Here is a 27,421-nt window from a genome sequence, read left to right as displayed (position 1 = left end):
CCGTCATAAGCAGTCATTGGCACAGAATGAGTTAATGTGACTCGGTTGTAGGTATTACATTTAATGTGACTCTGTTCCACAGATAAACATTGTGAAAATAGCAGATCTACATGCTCACAACACCTCGCGTTGCGAGGCGTTGTGATCGGCTATTTTCACAATGTTTGCCTCTTGCTTACTTTAATATTTGACAGTTTGGCCAGTCCTACTTCGAGGTCGAATAATTCAAATAATAAAAATCACTATTCGTGAATGCCCTAGTGGCTGGCGTGGAGAATTGATAAAGGAAAGAGAGAGAGAGAGAGAGAGAGAGAGAGATATGTGGCTAACCAGAATTGTTGGCGACGCATGCAACATCCAAGAGAGGGAGGATCATCTCTGGCTGCCTGAATGACCGCTTTGATTACAGCCTGATGCTTAACCGGCAATAGACCATTTTATGTCCAGCAATTGACATCAAGTTAGCCTACATTTCAACCCATAGTGAGCATGGCAGATTATGTGGAACGGATGCACACAATAATGACCATTATGCTACATGAGCACAGGCCGTCGAACCAATTTAAAGCCTGGCCTCCCTATGTTGTTGGACATGTCATTATATATGAAAGAGCCCCCCACCCCAAAGAAAAGTTAGAACAGTTCAAAGAACAAAAAAATAAAAACATTTATCCACATTTTCCAAAATCTCAAAAATAGTGTGCATTGTGAGCTTGTAGAGATCAGCTATTTTCTCTATTCGTCCTATGATATATATAGGCCAGGGGACAGCGGAAGCATGCCCACCTACTCACCATCACACTGATATTACAATCAAGGATGCAGGAAGAAGGGCTGTCCCCTGGCTTACAGTGAACGGGAGAGTGTTTTTTGCAGGTCTTTCAGTCCGAGTGTATCAAAAAGGCAACTGGGTTAAGGCAGCAGAAGCTTGTGATTGGCTGCGCGGAGGTGACGAAAGTCTGGGGGACGGAGATACACCTTAACCCGTCCCTAACCTCAGTAAAACTAACGCTGGTGAATGCCAACCGGGTGAAATGCTAACCTGCCGACGCTGGTGAATGCTAACCTGGTGAAATGCCAACCTGCCGACGCTGGTGAATGCTAACCTGGTGAATGTTAAACTGGTCGGACCAACAGTGCTTAAAACCAGTTGCTTTTTTGATACACTCGGACTGAAAGACCTGCAAAAAACACTCTCACCTACAGTTAGGGCTGTCACGATTATGTAATTTTACATGACAATTATTTGTCACTCAAATAATTGCGATTAACGATTTAATTGTGTTTTTGTCGTTGAAATTACATGGCAGATATGACACATAACCTAAATATACAAGAAATTACTGACATATTTGACAACTTTATACTTAAAAAATTAAAATTTTTAAGCCCACGAGCAAAACAAGTATTTTAAGTGGAAATAGCCGATCTACAAGCTCACAACGCGTCGCGATGAGACGCGTTGTGAGCTTGTAGATCTGCTATTTCCACTATTTTTCACTTTTTTAAAAATATATGAAAATTTTTCAAGATGGAAACGATTTTGACGATTATGCCAAATAATCACGATTAGACGATTATGTAATAATTGTGACAGCCCTACCTACAGTATTATATCGATTGCTTGTTATCGTGCCAATCATCTTCAGTTGCTCAAAATATACACACGCTGCCTTCTGAACGTGAAGAGAGAAAGGAATACAGCACTGCCCCCGACTCGATGGCTCTGCAGTCTGCGCTGCTCTGATACAACGTAGCCATTGGTGTGGCATGACTTTTGTTTTGTCACGACCTCTGGGTCTGTGGCCATGGTCACGTGATCTGATTCTAAACAGTTTGTGTGCTATGGTAGCTATTTAGAGCACCACTGAATCAATGAGGGGGATGATTGGGCGAGGGTATCGCCATGCGGAATGAGTGGAGAGGTTTTAAGTCGCTCTCTCTTAGGCCTGTCACAATTATTGCATAATCGCTAGGGTTGTCACGATTATGACGATTAATTGTCACTCAAATAAGTAACTGCGATTAACGATTTAATTGTGTTTCTGTCGTTGATAATTACAATCCTGTTTGGCTTGTAGGCTTTGAAGTTGCACATTGGCAGATATGACACATAACCTAAATATACAAAGAAATGACTTACATATTTGTCAACTTTATACTTGAAAAAGAACTTTGATAGTGGAAATAGCCGATCTACAAGCTCACAACGCGCCGCGATGTGACGCGCTGTGAGCTTGTAGATCTGCTATTTCCACTCTTTTTGAAAATGTTTGAAAATATGAACATTTGTTAACACATTATGTAATAATTGTGACAGACAGCCCTAATAATCGCAATTGTTTTGCATAAATCGTCCATAATCGTTCATTCCAATGTTCATGTTTTCAAACATTTTCCCAACGAAAATGTAAAATAGCAGATCTACAACCTTAAAACACATCACTACGTGACACGTTTTAAGCTTGTAGATCTGCCATGTCTACAATTCATGTTTTTTATAAAGTGAAGTTATTAAATATGCAAGTTATTTTTCATATCTGCCCTGCGCACCCTTCTGTTTACGATCGGGAAGCCTAAAAGCACAAACAGAAATATCATTTTTATTCATAATGTTCAACGACAGAAACGCAATTAAATCGCTTGTCGCGATTAATCGCCAAGTAAAATTCCTGACAGCCCTCTCTCTCCCTCTCCCCCGATGGACCAAAAAAAAAAGGTGTGTGACAGATTCCGTGGATATAGCCATTGAAAGACTTGGGGACACGCTCTCTCATAGTTAGTGTCACTTCTCTCGGTGCCAGGGAGATTTTTCTGGCAGTCCTTCGGGGTTCCAGAGTTAATATTCACAGTGAATTGGGGGGAGGACATTTCACATTCAAACCCTCAAATCTCTGCCACACGCCTGGTATGGTAATTAGCCTACTTAATTAATCTCAGCAGAGTGCCTCGCACGGGGGCAGGTTCTAATTTGACTGTATCCAAGGTGGGGGTAAATGCTGGATCCATACATGTGTGACGCTACTAATGCACGTGGATATTCTACCTCAGTATATGGAAACCTACCCTGACCAGTGGTGATGTCGGGATAACAAACACTACTCACTGGTAGAACTGGGCGATGTATCGATACAGTGATGTGATATATACATACAGTGATCGTCTGGGATCTTGGATATCGTAATATTGTGATATGGCATTTCTTAATCTGATTAATTTGACAAAAATACAAATCTACTTTTTACATTTTTGAAAACTAATAATAATAATATTGTCACAATGCGATGTTATTGCCACAATATTGATATAGAGGAATTTGGTCCAAAATATTGTGTTATTTGATTTTGTCCACATCGCCTCGGCCCTAATCACTGGTGGGTCGTCTCGTCTAGTGAGCACACCAACCCTACAGCCGCATAATGACTTTCCTCCACGTGTTCTCAATTACAATATTAGCAGGCGGCCATTTTGAAGAGAGACTAATGAGCAGACAGCCTATAGACTGAGTCTGTGGTCTCACACGAGAGGTTGGGAACCTAGGTTTATTCTCTGTCGCTCCAGATACAACCCTTCCACACTCTGTCTCTGTATCTCTCTCTCGTTGTCCCACTCCGTGATGAGGCAACTTCCAGCAGATAAACAGTGGTGTTTGGAATGCTGTCCCACACAAAGCCTGCTGCTCTACGGGTGAGACAAAGCCACAGTGTTTGAGGCTTCTGGGAAAAAGAGAGGCTGCGTGTCTGTGTGACTGAGAAGAGTAAACAGTCCCAGGTACACAAAAGTCAAGGAGAGGAGGAGAGGTGTGCACAAGAGGGGAGTGAGTGGGTAGGGGAAAAAGAGGAGAGCTTAGGCAAAAAGAAACACAAAAAAGCTACACGAGATGATGTAGCAAAGCGGAAAGAACATGAGAGAGAGAGAAAGAGAGACAGGTTAAAGCCTGACCATCAGATAGTGACCGGTAACTACCGAGCTATTGTTTTCCTCGCTCACATTACGATCTTACAAAGCTACTAGATTCTTTGTAGATAATAATCATGTGGATAAGACTCTTTGGCTTGTAAAGATATCATATTGGCTTCGGTGTATCCAATGCCAAGCTGCAGCCTTTCTGCCGTGCTTTACTAGCCTTTTAAAACCAGGAATTTTTACAAGAAGAAGCTATCACACAGCCTTAGCCTTCTATACTCAAAACAGATTGGCCGTGTTAGTTGTGCTTATGCTCAGAGGTTTGATGGATCCGCCTGCAACGTCTTCAAGGGAGGCAATTTAAGGACACATATTGCAGAATGTAGACACAAAATAAATTTGACAGCGGAGCATAATGTAGTGACAAAACACATTTTGTGTGTGAGCCTCGGGGAGCTTCTATACAACTTTCCCCATTGAGTGCCGTCTGATACAACTCATGTGTGCATTCCTTCACGGCAACATACACCTCTGATATGGTGTCACATATCAGTTTACTAAAAAACTAGGCTGCTCCTAAATGGTCCCTGAAGTAGGCTCAGAGCTACGAGTGCATACTCAAAGGTTATGCAGTGTGACGCTGAAAGCAGCACTCCCGAGATTTCTGGAGTCAAACAGACAAGTGGAGTTTTTCAATTTCCGCCAAGCGCTCGTTGCCAGTGCAGCGGCTGTGTTCTCCATCACAGTGGATTTGCCCCTGTGCAGCAGGTGGACTGGCCTGGGTATAATATGACATCTTTCTGAAACTCGTCATAATGAGTCTCACGCATCTAAGAACAGAAAAGAAACAACACGCTCTCACACCGCAACCCCTGTACAGTTCCTCGAGAGTGCACGAACCTAAGTGAGAAAACGAGAGTGAGCTACAATATTAAGACACTCTGATTTGGCGTGCTTCTCAGAGCTGGAAGCCACCTCAGAGCCGAGGTATGTGCTACTACAACACACTATCTTACAGTTGGGAAGAGTGGGTGGGTGAGCGCATGTTGTACAGTACTGTATGAGGGGGGAGGAACAAAAGTGAATCTCGTGGCCAGTGGGGGCCTCCGCTATCAGCGTGTTCCTGTCAACGGTTTGCTGTGTCACATGGCCACGTCCGTAATGCGAGCATGTGTCAACAAGCACTTTTTTTTTGCATATTTGACGAAAATACCAGTTTCCAGAGGCACACGAGAAGCCAAGTGGAATGTGTTGTGCACATGAAGAAACCACAACTCATTTGTCCCGCCTCACCTACTCTCCAGTGAGGCCTTGCCAACTTAAAAAAACAGAAAACACCTGACGTAGGATGCGTTTCCAAACGTAAACTAAACCAGTGGTTCTCAACCTGTGGGTCGGGACCCCCAGGGGGGTCCCCAAATTATTACAGAGGGTCCCCAGGATCAGCTTAATGTGTAACATTGTTTTCTCACTCAACAGTTAACAAACCGACATAAGGTTTAAGTGTATAGAGGGTAAATGCAAATTTCTAAAGTGACAATTTAAGGACTTTGTAATTCCTCTAAAATGACAAACTAAACATTAGCCAAATTGTCAAATATTAGAGGTAGAAATTGTGAAAATAGCCGATCTACATGCTCACCCCCGACTCGATGGCTCTGCAGTCTGCGCTGCTCTGATACAACGTAGCCATTGGTGTGGTGTTGTGAGCATATAGATCTGCTATTTTCACAATAGAACCGTGTTATGCAAAATGTAACGCCTCAACTCTTAGTGCTTGTCAGGGTAAGGGGGGTGCCCAGTTAAAATATGATTATTTTGGGGGTCGCGGCCTGACAGACAAGGTTGAGAACCACTGAACTAAACATCATCTCGCGCTGCAAGCACACATCTTGGAGTGGCCCGTTCCGCTCCTCTCTCCTGAGGTCTTCCTCTGGCGTTGGCAGGTGCACCGCTGCTGCACAGGAAGCCTGGGTTGTCACATAACAAGACGACGAGGAGGAGGAGGAGAAGGAGGGCCTACAGAGTGACTGCAGGAGCGTCACAAGGGGGGGGAAAGTGGGACTGAGTTACTAGGGCCCAAGGTGGAGGAGGGGGGGGGGGCCTTTATTATTTTATACTTTAAAACTATTGAAAAAGAGCAGATATACAAGCTCACTACAAGCTCAGTGCGAGCATTTTTTAAAAAGTCGTGAAAATTTGTGCAAATCTTTGAATATATGTATTTTTTAAGCAAACATTTGTAACTCAAATTTTCCTTCTGGGGGGTCACTGGAACTAAATATTTTGAGTTGGGGTCCGTGGCCAAATGCATATTATTTTGGGGGTCCTTGACTTGAAACAATTTGAGCACCACTGACATAGAAACATAGGTTTTTCAAAAAACCTTGTGTTCCAAAAATAGCAGATCTACAAGCTTGCAGCGTGTCACTCGGTGCTGCACTGTGAGCTTATATATCTGCTATTTTTCAACAGTTAAAGCACAAAATAATGCGTAATAATAATGCGTTCCCAGTCTAAATGGGTTAAACCCACTCCCCCTATGAAGAACATTCATGGGGGGCCCGCAGTGAATCCTTGCACCCAGGGCCCAGGATTTGGTGCGACACCCCTGGAGGGCCTACAGAGTGACTGCATCCTGACAACAACCTCCTTCATTACACCAATCAGCACAGCACAGCACAGTGAGGCCGACGAGGGCAGCGGGAACACCAGCCCAAGCATACACCTCCACACACTGCAGCACCAACAAACACCACCAGACATGACTCACTCACTCACTCACTCAAGTCCTCTAAACAGCAGTCAGTGACGAATCAGTGGATGTTGACAGACAGGATGGCCCTGGCCCTGCGCTTCATGTGGATGCTGCCCTGGGCTGGCAGGATTGTGTTATTATGTGCTGAAAGTGAAGAACCCACCGCAAAATAGTTCGTTACGGCTTGGTCTGCAATTACTGTAAGTGTTGAGTTTGACCGAGTCTCGCCCAAAAAATGACTTATTTTCTATCAATTACACACTCAAATTACACAGTCTCCCACAGGCCGATGACAAATTATTAGCTCTTCAATGCGACAAAAGCTGAAAAATCTCCACGAATTCAAGGCTTCATGGGATGTATAGTTGATAGGAAAGTAATCATTTTTGGGGTGAACTACTCCTTTTTTTTTTTTTTTTATTATGTTTTTTATCCCACGTTTTTTGCAACCCATTTTTCTCACCCGGTGACTACCTAACCTGTAGTCCTGGTTTCCGCTCTCCCCCTGCCGCGCCAGGGGACAAATTTGGGGAGCATCCAGCTGGCTAGGGGGAGGTAGTATAGAAACCAGGACTACTGCATGTTTTTGTGTGAGGGCCTATGCCCAAGGAGACACGGGGAGAACATGCAAACTCACCACAGAGAGGCCCCATCACCAACCCCACCTAGGGTGTGGGTGCTGATGACGCGGGTGGAGGAACTACTCCTTTTAAGCTGAACAGCGACAAATGTATTAGTGATGATGATGTCATCTAGATATAAATCCTAGGGCTGCTCCATACAGTGAATAAGGGAATAACTCCTGGAACACCGCAGAAACCCACAGTGGTTTTACTGGGATACGACAGAAACCACGGTGGTTTGACTGGGTTATTATACTGTTAGGTACAGATGGACAGCTGCAGTCTTACGTCCAAATAAAGCTCAATTGGATGTAGTAACAAATGAAAAGTCAATGATCCCACAGTCGCATAATAAATGTGAACGGACCAACTCCAAAGCATCATCTGATGACATAACATCAGAATCCGCTCCTATCACATCACAGGTTTACACTACAGCGTAAAGCAGTGGGTGAAATTATTTTTTTCATTCCATTACGTAGTAGTTTCCATGAGAAGGGAGAGTCAGAGCAGGAGAAATAAGGAAGAAAAAACACGCATAGAAATAGGTTAAATAATCTAATACATACACAGATAGTGTATGTAGTAGAAAACTAGCATCATATGCAGGTGAGGTGTGAACATCTTTTAGAAACATTAGCATCATATTATGCAGGTGTGTATTACAGTATGCCATCATGAGGTGAGGTAAACAAAGTAATAAAATAAACAGTAGCAGCAGGTAGTACGGTGTTAGTACAGTTAGGGATGGGACGATAAGAACATTTCATATCACGATTATTGTGACAAAAGAAATCGTGATTTACGATATTATCGCGATAATCAAAATCCATTATCCTGGGGCGGAGCATTTGCCAAAAAATAGCAGATCTACAAGCTCACAACGTGTCGCGAGCTTGTAGATCGGCTATTTTTTGGCAAAGACATTTGATAGGGAGTGAAAAAAAGACTGTAGTACGTATATTAAGTACTTTTTACCAATTATAGAGGGTTTAAGTTGTACCGGATATGCAGCTCGGCAAATAAAAGGTGAATTGATCCCAGTGCAAAATGGAGGACGATATCACGATAAATCTAAATCTCCACGATATGATTACCGTGAGTGTTTTTCATCACGATAAACAATAATATCGCGTATTGTCCCATCCCTAAGTACAGTTCAATAAAGCTGTTTGTGCAACAGGGAATTGGAAAGGTACTAAAAACCGGGTGCATCTCTCCACTCCGACATGTCTCCTTTCCGACATGTCTCCATTCCGACACTAACCCTATCTCTAACCCTAACCCTAAGCCTAACCCCTATGGGAGTGTCGCCACTCCGACAATAAGAAGTCAATTTCGGAGTGGCGACATGTCGGAATGGAGAGAGCCTCCCCTAAAAACCACATGTTATTTACACATAGGTAATCCACCACCTCAGGTAAAAAAAAAACATGCAAGTTAAATCCGTATGAGGAGGAAGTATGAATGTAATCTACACGTTCATGTCACAGTGTTATGATTTCCAGTGTAGGGTGACAGTTGACTAATATGCAAAGCATGTAAACATTAACTGACATGTCCACCGGGATTAGATCACTGTGGATAGCACAGCCGTGTGTCCCAGGGTGGATTTTCCCTTTAAGACCAACAACAGACCCAAAAACTCCCAACTGTGACTGCGGCTTTAATGGGAGGCTTTATGAGCTTCTTTATTAATTAAATATTCTGGGCTCCATTTTATCAGCCGCTGTAGAGATTATTTTCCACCCATCATGCTTTTGTACGAGGGACAGACCTCACGCACAGTCGCAGCCAGGCTACCATACTGTCGCCTCATCCACCCGCACTTCTACGACAAAGTCGACCGAGTTGATTCGATTCCCTGAAGTGAATCGTCTTTAATATAAAAAGGAAGAAAAGGGTCAAACTGGTCCACAGGAGCAACATCCAATTAGTGTCAAGTGTGACTAATTATAATCTGACAAAACCGTGTGAAATTAAGTCAGAAACCCGAGACAGAGGCTAATTATAGTAGATTGAAACACTTCATTAGGCAAGGCTTATAGCGAGGAGACAGACAGACTGACAGACATGCCACATTGGATTGGAATGCTAAAACCTCTCACAGATCAAACTGCAGATCGACAGACATCGCACCATGCATGCAACAGGGGGGGGAAAAAGGGGACGCTGTTCAACAATAATATTTAAATACATGTGTCTGCATAATTCTGCTCCAACTCCACAAACAGCTGAGTGGCAGGAATAGTATTAGGCTATAATACAACCATATAACATTATTAGATTGAATATTAGGATTTAGAAAAGCATAGTCTATATGTCAATTATTCCAACCGCTGACTGTTGTGTCCAGTAACAATATACAAAGGTAAGACAAAAAAAAAACAATATCTAAAAAGTGTTCCCAATTCCTAATATAAAAAGGTGTGTTCAGTGACAGTCCCACTTCCATAGCAGGCTACTGGGGGTGCCAGGGTACCTCTGTGGAGGAGCAGATGGATCTGCCGCTTGTGCTCAACACTTCCTCCCTGTCGGAGCATCTCTTGACAGATGGACCCAGGATCCTGGACCAGGCTAATCTCCTCCACTTAAAGGCACAGTCGAGTGCCTACTCTCCACCCCAAGCCCTGCACTACACTACACTCCACAGCAACAGTCCAATAGCCTACATCCATGCACACTCTCTACTGCTATGCACACACCTGACCTGACGCTGTCAGGAATGTTAAAATCATTACTAAAATGGAAATAAATTAATAAACCAAGCACAGCCAAACACAGCATACTAATGCATACAGTCTGAATGCAATCTGTCTACTGGTGGTGGAACTGGTAGAAACTAGTGCTGCACAATATGTCGTTATCGAGGTATACATGCACAATATCAGTATCGCAAAAGGCAAGATATGGGCGAATATATCGCCCTGGGCGATATATCGCCCATATCGTTGCCCATATCATTGCCTTTTGCTACACTTGGAATATCAAATAACAAGTGTGGGAACCCAATAGCACTTAAATCAAGAGTGATATTGACTTGTTATTATGCAGTTTTTTTTAATACTGCTTAGTTTTCACTGTTGCAACACTTAAAATATTGAATATGAAACGTGCACGGTAGCCTAATATCGTATAGATATCGAAATATTTGCCATAAATAATACTGAGATATGAAATTCTGTCCATATCGTGCAGCCCGGGTAGAAACAGTATACAGAAGCAGAACAAAGGAGAGATGGAGAGGAAAAAGGTGGAGCAGTGCTTTGAAGAAAAGGCAGGTACAATAATAACTTGCTAATTGCACGGACAACACAACTAAACAAGCAACGGGTGACAGCCCCCGGCGTTCAGCGAGCGGCTCTCAAATTGCTGTCACTTTTTGTGTCGGTTTGTTTCGGAAGAGGGAGGTGGGGAGGAGGGGGGGAACAGCATGCAAATCCAAAATGCCTCCTCCCCGACTCAGTGAGCTCCCTGGCTGGCTGTGCTGTTGTACACACACCGGTGTGGTGTGGTGGGTCCCCCCCACGGACCACCACCACCACGTCGTCTGCTGCTCCTCCACGGAGCAGCCAATAAGTTGACATGTCGACAATTCACACCAACTGCTCAGCGACTTTCGGAATGTCAAAAACGTTGGCCCTAGTCACTAGTGTGTTGTGTATGCGAGCAGCACGGAGTAAACGAAGGCTTTTTTCTGAACGTTGGTTCGTGGCTACACGGACGGACGGCAGCGCCAAGGCACGTTGTCGACACTTCTTTTTTTCTACCCCCTAATAGATTTACAGCGTTTGCAAAGCACGACATTCCGTCCCGTGTGGACGGGCGAGCGCACGGAGAAACGGCCCCTCCGCCGCGTTGCGAGGTGTCACGCCGCTTCGAGCACTCGTTTTGACACTTTAAATGCAAAAAAAAATCTCTCGTGAAATTAAAAAGAAGTGCACACTGAGGCTATAGGCTACTTTGCAACGCCAGAAATCCCCGAGATGCATCCAGGACAGTTAATTCCGCCGCATGCATGTGGTCCGCGCGGACGTGCACGTAGCGCACGCTTTAATCTACGAGTTGGCAACAAAGTAATTGTTCAGAATTTCTGTAATGTGCCAAATTACTTACGCTTTTAGTGGATTCTGAATGACAGCCGCCATTTTGCTACAATGTAACGCAATATCAGCGTCTTGCAGTTCTGAGGGAAACCTAGGGAAAAGCAGCCAATCGGAGGCCGGGTTGAGATTGTGGGCCAATGCCATTGCGGCATACGCGCATAGGGCGTGGCCTGTGGGGTAAACTGTCAAAAATATTTTAAAGGGTTTTCCCTTGTATTTATATTGTACACAACTGAATTCCACGACTTTTAAAGAGACCTGAAGGGGCAGCCGGTGTGAGACTTCAGTCAGTGCATCCCCCCCCCCTCTCTCTGGTACTGAGATCAGGCAGAGTAAAAATGTCATGATGAACCATCAACAAGGAGGAATGTGTTTCATTATTTATTACAATTATTATAAATGATTCAGCATCATCAAGCACCAAGCAAATCAGTTTCTATAATTTTATCTGAGGCTGCAGTTTTGTTGGAGAGGAGTATATACACACACAAGCCAATAATCTCCTCATGAAGATTGCACATAGAATTCACTTCATACGCATATAGAAAGATGAATCCAGACTTTTTTCTTTTTTTTGACAGACAAGAGCTGATATTACTTTAATCTCAAGTAGTTCTTTCATCGGTTCAGACAGTTTGCAGACATTAGTTAGTTATCAGTTAGTTAATTGGCAACTATTTTAAATGTATCAATTTCATCTTGATCTTTAATCAATAGGAGTATTAGCACGATAGCACCCAAACCCAATTTATCATACTGGGCAAATCAGTCACAAAGTGTACCTCTTAAGCAAGTACAAATATTTTTCAAACAATACTTCACACACCTACAGGGGAATGAACTTCAGCACGTCAATTTCAGATTCTATTCTGTGCAATATTAGCATCTCAAAGAAGGGTTTGTGCGATGCAACAATCAGACAGACAGACCGACCTATTTTGAGGCAAGGCAGATACACCATCTTTCCAAACATCACAGGTGAGAAGCAAAAGAGACACAATTTAAAAATGAATTAATCAAAAACATTTCCCTTCGTTTTGTTAAACAAGCAACATTGAAAAGGCATCTCCATGAGCTTTGTATTATATATAAATGTAATGCTTCCTTTATTCAGATAAAATAAAAGACATTTCTCAGCAATGTTGTCAAAGAGGTTGGATAAAGCTTTGATTTTACCAAACAGTTCAATACCTCATCATTCAGGGGTTAGCAATGATGTTGGCTTTCAACAGGATATGAATGACAAAACAAACTCATTTGGAGGTTGCTACATGAGCTATATAAATACCCATACAATAACTACAAAAAAAAATAAGCTCAGGCTCAAATAATTTGAGAACCAGCAGAACATAACTCGACAAAAGTAGATTACAATTAGTGAATGAGGAAAAACGCGAAAAAACATCATAACGAAACGGCTGCCAACGGAACATAAACGTGTTCAGCTTATTCAAAATTCCTTATCGTCAGGGACGTGCTGGCCATTGGGAAAAGCGGGACAACTCCCGAACGGCCGGTTAATTCTCGGCCGGTCCAGGCCGGGCCATTAGGACAAAATTAAACAGTTCGCACAAAAGTAAAAATTAAACTGTTTGCACAAAAGTAGTGAAAACAGCCGATCTACAAGCACACAACGCCTCGCGGTCTCGCACCGCGAGGCGTTGTGTGCTCATTTTTTAAATGATAAATACAAAACAAGGTTTCCACCTGACAACAACGAAATATAGGCCTAACTCATGTAATCGGCCCACTGGCTTGTCACTTGTCATGATCTGAAATGGCAAATCTTTGAGTAGCAGCAGCGCTATAGAGAGATCTCTCTCTATAGCACGCAACGAGGGCCTCTACTCTAAACTCTTTTTCCCGGGCTGAATCAGGGGCCCAGCACGTCCCTGTTCCTTATCATGTCATCTTGTGTTCACAGAGAGACCCAGAGGCGTGCACGCGATATGTAAAACTGGTTTGGAGACGAATTTGGATACTTCGGAGTAACAACGGCACGCAAAAGAATTCCCATAGCCCGAAGCAGATGACACACATCAGTACAGGGGGCAGGGGCGTCACAACAAGGGGTAGGAAAGTGGGACTGAGTTACCAGGGCCCAAGGTGGAGGAGGGGCCCTAGTAACTTTAGCTATTGAAAAATAGCAGATCTACAAGCTCACAACGCGGCACCGAGTGCCGCGCTGCGAGCTTGTGAGCTTGTATATCTGCTATTTTTCAATAGTTAACATTCATGGGGGGCCCGCAGTGAATCCTTGTACCCAGGGCCCAGAATTTGGTGTGACACCCCTGACAGGGGGAAAAAAACATTGCAATTCATGGCGTGACAAGGAAGCAGTTTGGAGTACAGAACAAGCAACCAAACATTAAAAAAAATAGAAAACGTAAAAAATGTACACAACAAATATGCAACCCAGCACGAGAGCTAGTGAGGTTCAGTATTTGTTTTTCAGAGAACACGCTCTGAACAACGAAAGGCCATGGATCTCTCAAGACTGTCATGCATGCCCAAGCGCTACTTTTTTTTTTTGCACTACTTTTTCTTTTCTTCTCCATTCTCATCAATACATAAATAATTTTCCCACATCTAAAATGTACACACTAACATAGTTCTATGTTTTCATACAACAATCGCATGGTAAAAATATGAAAGTTATATCAGCACAGACACAGTGACCTGAATGATTTGTGGCGTACGTACCAGATATCCAGCATTCTATTCAAATCTATTCATGATGACAAACAGACTCAACTTATTAGTCGGATATCTGGTTTTGGCCATGGTAAGCAACAGCTTTTTTACAGCTGAAAAAAGCTTAGTGCAATAACTAAAAGGTTGCAAATAGAGCATGCAATGGAACCTGCAGCCGCATCTGCACGGATACAAAATATCCTCTTACCATTACACATCATATGACATCAGTGACATAATACTTGGTAATAGGAATTACTTAATTAGAACTAATCAACCCCACAGGGTTTGTAACTAAACTAATATTGTTTAAATGATACTTTTTTTTTCTTTCTCCTCTCTCTTTTTCTCCCCCATAGTAGAAAAATATTTCAACATAAAAGTAGTGATTCGTGTCAGTGAGAATCAAAATATTCACTCTGTCAACAACAACAATCGGAGCGGAAATACAGTTTTCACACTCGGTCAAGTAACGTATAATGTTCCTGCTCTTCAACAAGGCCTCAGGAACTCTGAAATCCTAAATCTGCTAATGTCTCATATTTACTAAAACTTCCTCACCGCAGAAACAGGACAGAACCATTTGAGAAGCAGAGGTATCGCAGTTATAAAGTCGAGCTGAAATTAAACAAATTTGTTTTTTGTTACCCTTTTAGATCACATTCTCTGTAATTTGTAACAAAAAGCCATCTCTTCATGAATTATTCCTGTAAAGCAGTGGTTCTCAACCTTTTCAGGCCGCAACGCCCAACATAATCATATTTTAACTGGGGACCCCCACATCCTGATGAGCACTAAGAGTTGAGGCATTACATTTTGTATAACACGGTTCTATTGTGAAAATAGCAGATCAACATGCTCACAACGCCTCGCAACACGAGGCGTTGTGAGCATGTAGATAGTCTATTTTCACAATTTCTGACTCTAATATTTGACAATTTGACCAATGTTTAATTTGACATTTTAGAGGTTTTAAAAAGGCCTTAAATTGTCACTTTAGAAATGTGTACATACCCTCTATATACACTTAAACTTAATGCTGGTTTGTTTACCATTGAGTGAGAAAATAACGTTGCACATTAAGCTTATCATCTGGGGACCCCCCAAAATAAGTTGGCAACCCCCCTGGGGGTCCCGACCCACAGGTTGAGAACCAGTGCTGTAAAGCACCTACCAACTAATTCCAATTAATAATAATATAAAGATAATATCATGACATCCACCCGTCAATCAATCTTCCACACAGAGCCAATATTCATTATGCTACAGAGAACAGTTGGTGGTGCTGTATGCAGTTATGGCAGTTATCTACCATATCCAACAAAAAGTCACATTTTACAGCAAAACAATAGACCAAAATGTGTTCCTGAAAACATTTGTTTTTCAAGCCAGTTGAGCTAGAAAACACACCCACATCGCTACGATTGGCGTTGCAACTCTCCGGCTATACTGTGTGTCCCGGCCTCCCGATCCTGTCTCACTTCGCAAAACGTCACGATACGGAAGTTAGACACTTGCGAAATGCCATTTCAGCTCGACTATAACGACTATAACGACTATAACAGATCGTGGGCTGAATGAGTGAGTGAGAGAGTGAATGAGTGGTTCTTTCTGGTGCGCTCTGAGGAAGGAAGGCTGTCCCTGTTAAAGGTCTCCAGGTTTCTGGTTGCAGCTAGCGCACACCCGTACGGGGTGGTCCCAGCCCCGCGAGGGGACCGCTCGGCGTTCCGGGGAGCAGTCGTCGCACACGCCCTGCCCGCAGGCGCGACAGTGGTGCTTGGACAGCTTGGCAGTGAAGTCGCGCTGGCAGTTGTGGCAGCACTGCATGTCCTGGTCAGGCACCCAGTAAGCGGGACGGGCAGCATCCTTCACCAGGCCTGAGGGAAGCGGGTAGGGAGGGAGTCAGTCGGACCTTGCACACATATAATGATGTATGTGTTTACCTTGCTTATTGTAAGGCAAGCCGTCCTGGATAAGAGGTCTGCTAAACGCCTAAATTGTACATAAGACACAGATAATCACAGCCACACAGCACAATTAGCAGACACTTTCATTTTGGAAGTGACTGGATTCCATTGCTTGTACATTGCACTGTACAAGCTCTGAAAAAAAAAGAAGTATAAACCTCCTTGCCAAAAAACACCCATCAAAAACCGGTTAAGCATCCGTGTCATTTTACATTTTAGATATTCAGAAACAGCAGATATAAAAGCTCATAGTGCATCACTTCATGTCCCGCTACAAGCTCTTTGAATATATATATATATTTTAAATTAACATTTATAACTCAAATGTTCGCTTCTAAGGTTTACTCGAAGAAAATAGTTTGCGATGGGGGGGTCGGCGGACAAATACATATATCATTTTGGGGGTCCTTGATATAGAAACATTTTTCAGAAAACAGTTAGGATTTAGAAGACATTTGTGGAATCAACCTCAGGTTTTAATGGGTTAACTTTAAGAGGAGGAGGTTGTACTTCACGGCGGTGTGACAGAGTATAAATGAAGGCTCAAATCACCCTGGTCTGCACTCCGATCTCACACTTGCACTAAGCAAGAGATAACGATACTCTACAGACAGGTGGATAACAAAATACCTGTGTGTAACACATTGACACTTAATCTTAGCATACCTGGGAAGGATTACAGTTGTATTTTATATAAACAATTGTACTGGCCAAACAAATCAATATTATACAGCTAATGTGTGAACATTGGATTGGAGCACCTACTTCGTGAATTGAGCAAATGCTTCGATTATCATTTTGGCTTCTAAAAACGATCAACAAACTGGGTCACTAAGCAGAGTGAAATCAACCTTATGTGCTTGAATGTAAATTGTATACCAATGTTTGAAAATTTGTCTTAGAGTGAATACGACCTAGATGTGTTTAAAATAGTGAACGTTTAGTTAGTCACCCCAGGAATCCAGTCACGAGTGCCGGCGGCAGAGTGGCGCAGCAGGAAATACATGACATTATATCAGTTATTACTACTATATTACATCATGTACTATATGTACATGGTGAGGCCACCTCATAGGACTTAGCTTCACAGGGCCCGGGGGGACTAGTTAGACTGACGGACTCGGCCGGCCCCTCATTTTAAATAGTCCTACTGAGTCCACTCCTGACCAATAGTTCCTTTATGCCTATGGTCCTCCTGACAATGACAACGCTAATGCAGAAGAGAATAAATATTACATCCATACTAGGTATCCTGTAAAATGTAGTTACTATGGGCAGGGTTTGGATGACAATATAGCCAGACTTTGCAACAGAAATAAATGATTAAAAGACTATAAAAAGTAAAATATATTAATATTTGAGTTTTATCCTCAAAATCGATTATTCGAATAATCAATTATTCTGACCAATCCCTAATTACAATCAATTGTATCCATTTCATAAAGGACTTTACTTGATTGTTAAGCGTCTTCCAATGAGGACTCAATGACGTCTTTAGGTTTCAAGCTAGAAATACGATTCCTCCCTTCAGCATTCACATTGTATGGATACTTCTTTTGCTCTAAATAAGGGTTTCCTAAAGTGGGTGCCGTGGCGTAAGTCCAAAATATAAATATATCACTTCAGTTTAAACACTTAAATAAATGTATAAACCTCCTTTCCAAAAATAGCCTATGTATCTTGGCGTGTAAGAATGACATCTTTACGTAACATTATGACATAAATGTAAGGTTCTATAATGTAACAGTGTAAGGGCAATTCACACTGTGCACTATAACTAATTATAAGTAAATATAGTTTTATAATCATTCTAAGCCAAGTGGATGGCAGTGTTCACACAAACTATAAAAAAAATACAATGGTGATAGATATAGTTATAGTTATCTTTATAGTTATTGTGCCCAGTGGGAATGGTGCTTAATTCAGGGGTACCTTGAATTAAAAAGTTATTTACATGGGTGACCTGAGACAAAGGTTTGAGAACCACTGCTCTAAACAAGTATAATCTTGCTTTGCCACCAGAGGGCAATATGCCCATGCCATTCTATTCTCTCTGCCATTGACTCCTGATAAACACTTCACTTCATGTCTTGTTTGGGGCACTTACCAAGTGGGATGTCAATAGCAGTGGCCACCGCCCCCAACGTGTTGGTCACCGCTTCCCCAACCTTCCTCGCCAGCGTTCCACCCTCCTCTTCATCTAGCTCCGCCTCGGTCAGTTCTTCACAAAGACAAACAACAAAAGAACATAGTGAAACATCCGGTTAAGCCGTTAAAACCGAGAAAGCCTCTGTATCTGAGATTTTATGTGTTGGCTATTCTAAAATAGCAGATGTACAAGCTCACAGCACGTCACTTCATGCCATGCTGCGAGCTTGTACATCTGCTATCTTTGAACATTTTGTTTTAAATCTTGAAAGCGTTTGAGTAGTTTGAGAACGACTGATTTAGAAGCCATTTATAGAATCGGCATAGGAGTAGTTCACGCAAATAATTACTTATTTTCTAACAATTACACACCCCATGAAGCCATGAATTCACAGAGATTTCTTTTGTTTTTGTAACATTCCTAAACCAATGATTTGATGACCCCTGGAGTCTCCTACTGACCAATGACCCAGTTATCAAATTATTGGTTCAGGATTGTGACAAAAACTAAAGAAATCATGTGATGTGTAACTGATAGAAAATAAATATTGTTTTAGCTGTACTACTCCTTTAAAAAGGGTTATTATCAAATAGAACAGAACATGGATACGGTAGATGAAGGGTGGGCTGCAGAAGGCAGTGTATTCATGATGTACCTGCTTGCGACGCTCTCTGCTCAAAGCAGACGTCGCAGATCCTAACGGGAGCCAGGCCCCATCCTTTCTCGGGGACGGGCATGGTCTTGGAAGAGCAGCCGTCACAGAAGCCCTCGCCGCACGCGCGGCAATGATGCTTGGTGTCGTTGTCTTGGAAGACCGCGTGACACTGGTGACACGCCTTGTGTAAAAAAAGAGTGGGAAATAACAACAACAACAAGAGGAAAGTTGTTATTGACTGGATTTCTGGAAGGGAGCACGAACACTCTGTTAGACTATCCAGACTTTATCTCGTGACCTGCAAACACAGATTGTGTAATAGCTGCTGGATAAGCTCAGGGGACAAACAGTAAACAGTAGACTGGATGTTCCTGGACAGGATAGTGTCGACTTGGCTTGTTGGTGTGCTGGCGGGTTAGAGGGCTGCGCGTGTCACTCACCAGGATGAGGGAGTTGGGTTTCCAGTAGGCCGGGGCGATCTGATCCGTCAGCCAGGAGGTGACGGCCCTGGCTGGCTTCACGCTGAGCTCTGACACAGACTGGGCCACCAGGTTGACTCCGTCCAAGAGACGCTGCGCTGCGTTGCTGTTGTCCTTCAGGAAGCCGTTGGACTGCAGGGGGAAGAGGAGACTGGATTTAGGCGCGATGACACGATTAAATGAATAAACAATTAACCTATTAAGTCCTGAGGCCGATTCTACAATATTGTCTTCTGAATCCTAACCGTTTTCTGAAAGATTTATGTTGCTATATATCAGTGGTGCTCAAACCTTTTCATCTCAAGGACCCCTAAAAAAACATATTTGGCCGACAATGCCCATCTCAAAATATTTTGTTCCAGGGACCACCAGAACTTAAAAAGCTATTTATGTATAGCCAACGCTAAAATCTAAAATGACACAGACTCTTAAAGGGGTTAAGAGAACAATAGAAAATGTATGCGATTAAGATACTGTACATTACTATGCAATCTCAAGTTTGTTTGGGGTCCGATAACTTGTTGTTGACTATTGCCATTGTTTTGTACTTTATTATCTTAGTTCACCTTCATCTCTTGGCCACTATTAATTTGAATCCGCAACATAACTGATGGCAATGCAGCAAACATAACCTAGATTAGAAAGAATGATTCGTTCTCACCCCTGGCCATATGTGCTGGATCTCAGTTCGGACCACTGTGTCCACAGGGTCTTGGTTTCCGTACCAGAACTGGCGGCTTCGATAGATCACTCCACAGTTTGGACATTCAATCACATACCTGCATGCACAGAGGCAATGTTAATATTGTAAAAACATGTATATTTATACAGCTTAAGGACGTAACTGTAACATAGTGGATGTGTAAAAGTTGATTTTAGGTCAGGGTGTTGAACACTAATGCTAAAATTAGACTGAGTAAAAGGCAACACAACACTGAACTTTGCCCCGCTTTTCACAAACGTTAGGAGTCCTTCCCCTACTACAAGGGTCTTCAACAGGGGGCCCGGGACCCCTAGGTGGTCCTCAGAGTTTCTACAGGGGGTGCTCTAAATCTTTGTGTGATAGATTTTTTTTTCTCCTTTTTTATATTAACCACTTGAATCCTAGCGTCCATATCCTGAGAACTTAAGCCCAAAATAGCAGATCTACAAGCTCGCTGTGAGGCGTTGTGAGCTTGTAGATCGGCTATTTTCGTAGAGGGGAAAAAGAGCAGACTAAGTACAGAGTGAAATGTCCTTTTTTTTTTGGTTTTAAGTATTGACTGTTCAAGTGGTTAAATACGTATCTGAAAACACAAATTGACATGAATCCAAAATACACTGACAATCGTGCTGTCAAACAATAAAACTATATGGAATCTATGAACAGGTTGTGGGGGTCCCTGCTCCATCTCTCTCAGCTAAGCTAAGGGGTCCTTGGCCTGAATGCGTTGAACACCCGTGCCCACCAACTACAGTACTCACCCAGACCAGGCGTACTTGGCGAGGCCCAACCATGGAGAGTCTGAGGAGGCAGAGGTCTTGGGAACCACCATCACTTCTTTCCCTCCTTCATAGCAAGCCTAAAGAGGCAGAAGAGAAGAGAAGACACAAAGATTGAGAGGATATCAGTCATGTAGTGAATGATTACAGAAATGCTGGGGTCAGCGATGCAACAATCACTCAATCGACAATAGTTGACATCACACCAGGACATGTACGCGTGGATGCCAAACAGAATACAAATCCATTGAGCCAGGGTAGTGTACAAAGTGTACAACCATACTATTATTACTATTGGCTCAAGGAGATCCAGCGAGTGATATAGTGTAGTATCAGATATCAGGGGGCGGTTGTATGATCTGTATGATATTATAAGAATCCTGGATAGTAAAAGGAAATAAAACAGAAACTGAACAGTGCCTAATGTTCAATCAATATCATGCTTATTTTCCCATGTGAGCATAGTTGGTTGTACAATTGCACAATTCCAAATGTCTCAGGCAGCGTACACTCTGGAGCAGTGTTTCCCAAACCTTTTAGCTCAAGAGCCAAAAGAGAAATTAGACGTTCGACCGGGACCAAAACGAGTGAAAATAGCAGATCTACAAGGTCACAAAGCGTTGCTTTGCGTCGCGTTGCAAGCTTGTGGATCTGCTATTTTCACAACTTCTTGAACGTGTTTGTATTTATTTATTTATGGAAATTATTTTATTTTATATATTAAATATTTTGAAAAGATGTTGAATTGTTTTTAATTAATGAAAAGTTGTGACTTTTTTTGTTTAAACGTTTTTTGTTTTTTTTTAATCTTCTGAAATAATGTATGTTTTTTTTTATGTAGGAAAAAAAAAAGAAAAGAAAAATTGGTCCGCGACCCAAACACGGGTTCCGACCCACTGTTTGGGAAACAGCTGCTCTGGAGCAACCTCAGGAGCAGGATGGTCTGCTGTAGGCTCACGCTCTGTTTAAAAGGGGGCTGAGCCACCACCATGTTTACCTTGCAAGTGTAAATGCGATTGTCATACTGTGCAGTGTAGCGACAGCGCTGCTTGGCGTCGTGGCACATTCCTTCCCCTAAGTGGTTCATGCTGTTCTTGCAGCCAGAGCTGGAAGACAATAAGATGTGTTAAACTCAGCTGAACCCCGCAGGAGATGACACGATGAAGACGATGAGAAACTATGCTTAAGAGTCAAGAGTTTAGAAGCGGGCTGTACCGACCCACAGCTGAGGCAGGTGCTCGAACAGGTGAAATACTCATCGGGGAAAAAGCAACTGTGGGCTACGAGGTCGTCTGCGATCTCCCCGTTGAAGCGCTCACTCAGGGCCTGAAAGAATAAGGGGGGGGGGGGGGGGGGGGGAGCAAAATGAGTAGACATAAGAGTCACATTAATGGACTTTCAAAATCACAATCAATCACAATAGAAGACGAATTAATCATTTACAAAACAAATCACCCTTTGTCAGCCTTCTGATCGGTCCCTGACTGACCAACCAGCAGGCTATTTCTGCCTTGTCCCGCCCTGGTTCCGTCTTTTTTATGTTGAATTAGTTAAAACATAACTTTTGGAGAAATAAAAACATGCCCAGTCACTATAATGCACCTGAGAGGCTCCTTTTTTACTGAAACCAAGTTTAAAATGAGAATTGAATGCACAAAATAACAATAAGAAGCAACTGAATTTCAATGGTAGTGGATGGAGAGAAAGGACTTTCGTCCCACCAAGACAGACACAGCAACCAATGGGTGTGAAGAGGAGTGGGACAACGGGCGGGACTTGACAAAGGATGAATTGCACTTGCTTTTCATAAATAAACTTGAAACCTGTCATAATCCACCTATACTCAATCCCAGAAAATGTTTAAATGATACACAAAACTGTAAATAAGGTTCTTAAGCCCTATATACTTGTATGACAAACACGCTCACAATGCGAGCTTTTGTAGGTCTGCAATTTTCCACAATACAAAAATTGACAACAAAAGAAAATGCCTAAACAGGGAGGGACACCAGGATTAATGGGGTGAAACCATCCAAGACAGCCACAGTGCTGGCTTTGCGCAACATCTAGTCTCTTTGGAACAGGTTCATAGCCATATGTTTTTATTTAAAGCTCCATACATACAGCCCTACTGTACCTGCAGGGCTTTGAAGATGACAACAGGGGTTCGAGGGGAGCGGGTTGCGTTGTTGTCCAGAAGCTGCTCCAGGTTGTTCTGCAGGCCACGGAAGTCAGTGGGAGGGTTGAGGGTTTGCGTGCCCCGGTACTGGACAGAGCTAAAGGCCTCTGGGAAACGGTCCAGCTTCTTAAAGCGCTCCAGCAGTAGCCGCTCCACCGACTCAGATGGCTTATCTGAAGGGGAGAGAGAGATGAACAGCTTGAATGGCAGCACACACAGAGAGAGAGAGAGAGAGAGAGAGAGAGAGAGAGAGAGCGTACATATAGAATGCGGTATATTCTTTTGCAGAGGTCTTATTGGTGCGCCTGAGGCATTTCAACTCAACACGGAAACCTGCAAGCTGTAGATGGAGGGAATAACAGAAATGTCATCATTTTATGCATACCACATTATTCATTTAATGTGCCTTGTCTGTAACTAAGGTATTGTGATTTCAATGCTATTCCAAACCACTTTTCCATTTTCCATTTTATGTATAATGATATCTTTAAAGCTTAAATCTGTAACTTTCACGTCCACTACCACCATGCTAATCTACATGCTTGCTTAGAGGAGAAATTGAATTTTGGCCAGACGGGGCAGTTCCACGCTACAATTGTCAAACAGCAGTGGTCCTACTCGACTACAGTAAAAGACCAGTCTAAATTTCTCAAGAGAAGATCAGGGAGACGACTTACAACTACCACTATTGTGGTTGTTATTTTGTGTTATACTCTGCCACACATAGGATTAAAGCTTCAACTTGCATATCGGTCCGATTACCGATCCGATACCACTGTGTAATTAAAAGATAATTCCAGGACAGTGGTTCTCAAAGTGGGGTCCAGGGACCCTCAGGGTTCCTTGAGGAGGGGGTTCCAAATGGACCCTTGCAGGTATGTAACTCTGAGAGTGTGCAAATGGAAACCTCTGTATGGAACAAATGGAACACTCACGAGTTATGGCTAATTCCCACCGGACGCGATAAAGATAACAATAACCATATGTCGGCGTTCACATCAATTATGCTTTATCGTTGTGGTGTGGACCCAAAACAATATTATTTTTTATTTCCTTTCCTTGAAATTAAAATGTTTGAGAATCACTGATCTAGGAATAAATAAAAATGCCATTAATGTTTGTAATGTTTTGTTAGTAATTGATTAATGTAAATGACATAATCATCATCAAGTGATAATTACATGAGTGACATACTCGCCGATAACGATATACCAAAAATTTTAGGCAGTATCGGCAAGCTTTTACGATACTGGTATTGGTATCGGAACAACTCTACTCCAGAACAATCAGACACGTTAGTATCGCGTTCCTCCTTCACACACCTGATCCAAGCAGCTTGGTGTGGACGGTCTCATGGAAGATGACCACGGCGGGTCCCAGGGTGGACAGGGGCACGTCGAGGCCACATCGGGCCGTGGTGGCTTTCAGCTCCTTGGTGAAGTGCTTCAGGTAGGCGTCCGACGCGTCGCCCAGGAACTTGAAGAGGTCGTCGTGGAGGCGGTCGGTGTGGGTGCGGTAGATGATGAGATCGGAGATGGCGAGTACCTTGAGTAAGAGCCGGGTCCTCTGGCAATGTTTGGAGCTGTTCCCCAGCAGGCCCTCCGTGTCGATGACCACCACTTTGTGGGCCGGGTCGAAGGCTGCCCAGACCCCCACGGTGCAGGACTCCTGTGTCGGGGACGTCTTGAACACCTCCCTGCCCATGAAGAACGTGTGGTTCAGGGTGTGGGACTTGCCCTCTCCCGTGTTGCCGAAGATGGACACCACCTTCAATAAGCGGTCGGGTTCGCAGTTCAGTTTCTTCATGAACGCTGCTTCGTCCTTAATCTGTGAAAGAGTGAATGTTTGCAAGTTAAAAACAAAAGGTGCTAGTTATTCCAGTTGTACACTGATGCTATGTAACCAAACATAATATTGATTCTCACAGTAAACTGGGAAGCCTAGGCCTTGTGTCAATAAATGCGTTTGACTGTGAAGTAATACATTATCAAATATTCCATTTCAAGAGAACAATCTTGTTGCCACCCAAGTCATGAATGACATTTCTTGCCCGGCTCACCTGCATTTCCTCCTTCTCGTTGACCAGGAGAAAACTGGACACGTTCTCAAACAGTTTGTCTTCCTGAGCTTTGGTCTCGTTGGCTGCTCGGGCGGAAGATGGCCGGACCGGGTTCACCTCGGCAGCCGGTTTCGGCGCCGGCGCCAGCGGCAGAGGAGGGTAAGGGGTGAGCTGGTGTTTCTTTTGTTTACCTCCGCTGTGGGTGCGTTTCTGACAGTCTTGGCACATGTTCACCTTACAGTTGTGGCAGCGGACCACAGATCTTTGCCTCTTGTTGCCATTGTCCGCACCTCCGTTGCCTCCTCTGCAGTGGTCGCAGTAGGGGACATGGCCGGGCCCCACCTGGACCCTCTGGTGGCCCTTCAGGCGCTCCTGGTTGTGGAGCTCGACCTCGCAGCGGACGCACTGCAGGGTCTTGCACTCGTCGCATTCAAACGCAGCCTCCTCGGAGCCACCGCACACATAGCTCTCTTGACATGTTAGATTCGTGTTGACTCCTTTTTCTGAGGACGAGCCATGTCCACTCATCGTTTCTTTCTTACAGGCAAAGTTTTTAACACACACACAGTGCAATGCCAAGTGGAACAGCTTTTTTTGACTACAACGTCAATAATGTCCAATAGCAATTCATTAACATGCTAACCAACCACACACAAATGCTGTCAAACTTTGTGCTCTACAAAATAAATACTGTAATCAATAAGAAAACTGATTTGGCCAGAAATAACATAACCTTGGCATGGTTACAGCGCTCCCTTTGACCTATAAAGGTACAGCAAGTGATAGCAATTGAGCTAGTTGCAATTTATCTCAGCAGCTTAAATTAAAAACGTATCTTCGCTGTACTATTATGCGAATACAAATAATTAGGCTGCTAACCCAAAGCCAACCTAATCGTTCGGCAAGGTAGATCGTCACGTACTTTCGTCAAACAAAACAAAAACACCATTAATGCCCTCAGCAGCTGCCACACAACGCTAGAAATGTTTAAAAAAAAACAGATATAACCATACAATTACAAAGTGATCGTGTAAAAATGTGTTATTAAAAAAAACCAATGCACAAATACGTGTGCAACCCTGTCAGTTACACCACCATCAAAACAATGAACTGTCCCTGAAGAAAGATGAATGTGCAAAACGTTCTGCTAAAACAGCTACAGCCGGCAATAACAAGCTTATTCTCGGTACATATCCAGCTTGATGGACCTTTTAGGCACCCTTGATAAAGTAGCTACTCACATGAAGTATCAATGGACACACGAATCCACATTTTAAATATTATTAGCAGGCCGACAATTTAAGCACCAACAACAGTTCCAGACAAGAGCTACCCAGCTAACGAACATCAACAAGAACAACAACAACAACGCTTGACAAAACGCTCGCGTATCCGCGGGTTCTTCTTCAATAGAAGGTGGTAAACGGAAGGGAAATTGGCACAGATTGAGTTTGGAGGGGTCTTTAAAAAGTGTTATTGCATCAATGTCGGTCCGAGCCGTGTCATTGTTTTGTTCAGTAGCTCCCTCCCTCTCGTTCTCTCTCTCCAAAGCTAAGCTACGTTATTTTGGTTGCCAGTCAGATCAGCTGATCAGATTGTTTTCAGTCACAGGGTCAGGGGAGGGCAGGAGGAAGTTAGTTTTGTAGTCATGGGATTTGTAGTTCTTTAGACTTGGGGACTGCCGTGCACGGTGTCATGCTGAGTTGAGAGCATAGAAGTCTGCTCTCGAGACTAGATTTTGGAGATACCGGTATACCAGTGGTGGAAAAAAGTACTGAAATTATTTACTTGAGTGGAAACACTCTACTAAATGTTTTTCCCCCAGCGGAAAGCCTGGTGATGCGAGGCTAACTAAATGTAGAAGCCTATGTTTTTTTTTGCCTGGTAAAAACCGGACCGCACAACACCACCCCCTGGCGGTGTGTGGAAGAGGCTGCATGGCCAGCCAGGCTACATCGCTTGTGATTTAAACATTTTATTTTTGCCACGGAGCACGGACATGTATAGGTCTAACAAGTGATAATAATATGACCAGAAATACACAAGCCAAGCCCCAAATGTATACAGTACTAATGGACTCTTGGTGTGCCATAGTGTAGGCCTACTATTCCACTGCGCTACCCTTTTTAAAACGAGACACTTTGTGACCTGCAGTGGTCACAACAAAATATGTGTAAAAATAACTGTTATTTTACAAATCTAAATTATTTTGGTAGAAAAGAATATCTACAAGCTGACAACACATCAGCTTGTAGCAGCAAATCTCTTTTCATTTTAGCCTCTAATACTAATGCCCACAATTGGGATGTCAGGGTTAAAGTGTATACTTTAGAAAACCCGGAGACTGTGAAGCCATCCTCTCCT

At 43.1% G+C, this 27,421-nt stretch overlaps 2 protein-coding genes across 3 annotated transcripts in view; both read right to left on the bottom strand.

Moving 5' to 3' along the window:
* LOC308305635 (zinc finger protein DPF3-like) overlaps positions 1-11,435 on the bottom strand; it is a gene marked incomplete at its 5' end in the record, with an annotated part of 33,402 nt that extends 21,967 nt beyond the window's left edge. For both annotated transcript variants that reach the window (XM_080750462.1, XM_080750463.1), the window contains one exon: positions 11,404-11,435. In XM_080750462.1, the coding sequence (XP_080606588.1) occupies positions 11,404-11,435 (32 nt within the window). The remainder of the gene's footprint in view (positions 1-11,403) is intronic.
* A 436-nt stretch (positions 11,436-11,871) lies between these two features.
* Positions 11,872-26,587, bottom strand: LOC308305300 (zinc finger FYVE domain-containing protein 1-like). Its single transcript, XM_080750069.1, has 11 exons — positions 25,058-26,587; positions 24,321-24,825; positions 22,957-23,171; positions 22,039-22,145; positions 21,817-21,925; positions 20,802-20,899; positions 19,999-20,116; positions 19,299-19,469; positions 18,859-19,039; positions 18,162-18,275; positions 11,872-15,964 (listed from the first exon to the last, which is right to left on the bottom strand). The coding sequence occupies exons 1-11, from the start codon at positions 25,583-25,585 to the stop codon at positions 15,732-15,734; spliced, it is 2,379 nt and encodes a 792-aa protein (XP_080606195.1). The 5' UTR covers positions 25,586-26,587; the 3' UTR covers positions 11,872-15,731.
* Positions 26,588-27,421: the final 834 nt, after the last annotated feature.

The sequence above is a fragment of the Nannobrachium achirus genome (genome assembly GCF_963921795.1).
Source record: "Nannobrachium achirus genome assembly, chromosome: 20".
Taxonomy (NCBI): Eukaryota; Metazoa; Chordata; class Actinopteri; order Myctophiformes; family Myctophidae; genus Nannobrachium; species Nannobrachium achirus.
This window is presented reverse-complemented; position numbering and strand designations above follow the sequence as displayed.

Excerpts from the sequence above, each read along its gene's own strand:
- LOC308305300 (XM_080750069.1), bottom strand. The coding sequence starts at position 25,585 with ATGAGTGGACATGGCTCGTCCTCAGAAAAAGGAGTCAACACGAATCTA. Across the intron at positions 23,172-24,320 it reads CACCAAGCTGCTTGGATCAG|ATAAGCCATCTGAGTCGGTG; the intron begins GTGTGTGAAGGA and ends TCTCCCCTTCAG. Across the intron at positions 19,040-19,298 it reads AACCCAACTCCCTCATCCTG|GCGTGTCACCAGTGTCACGC; the intron begins GTGAGTGACACG and ends TTTTTACACAAG.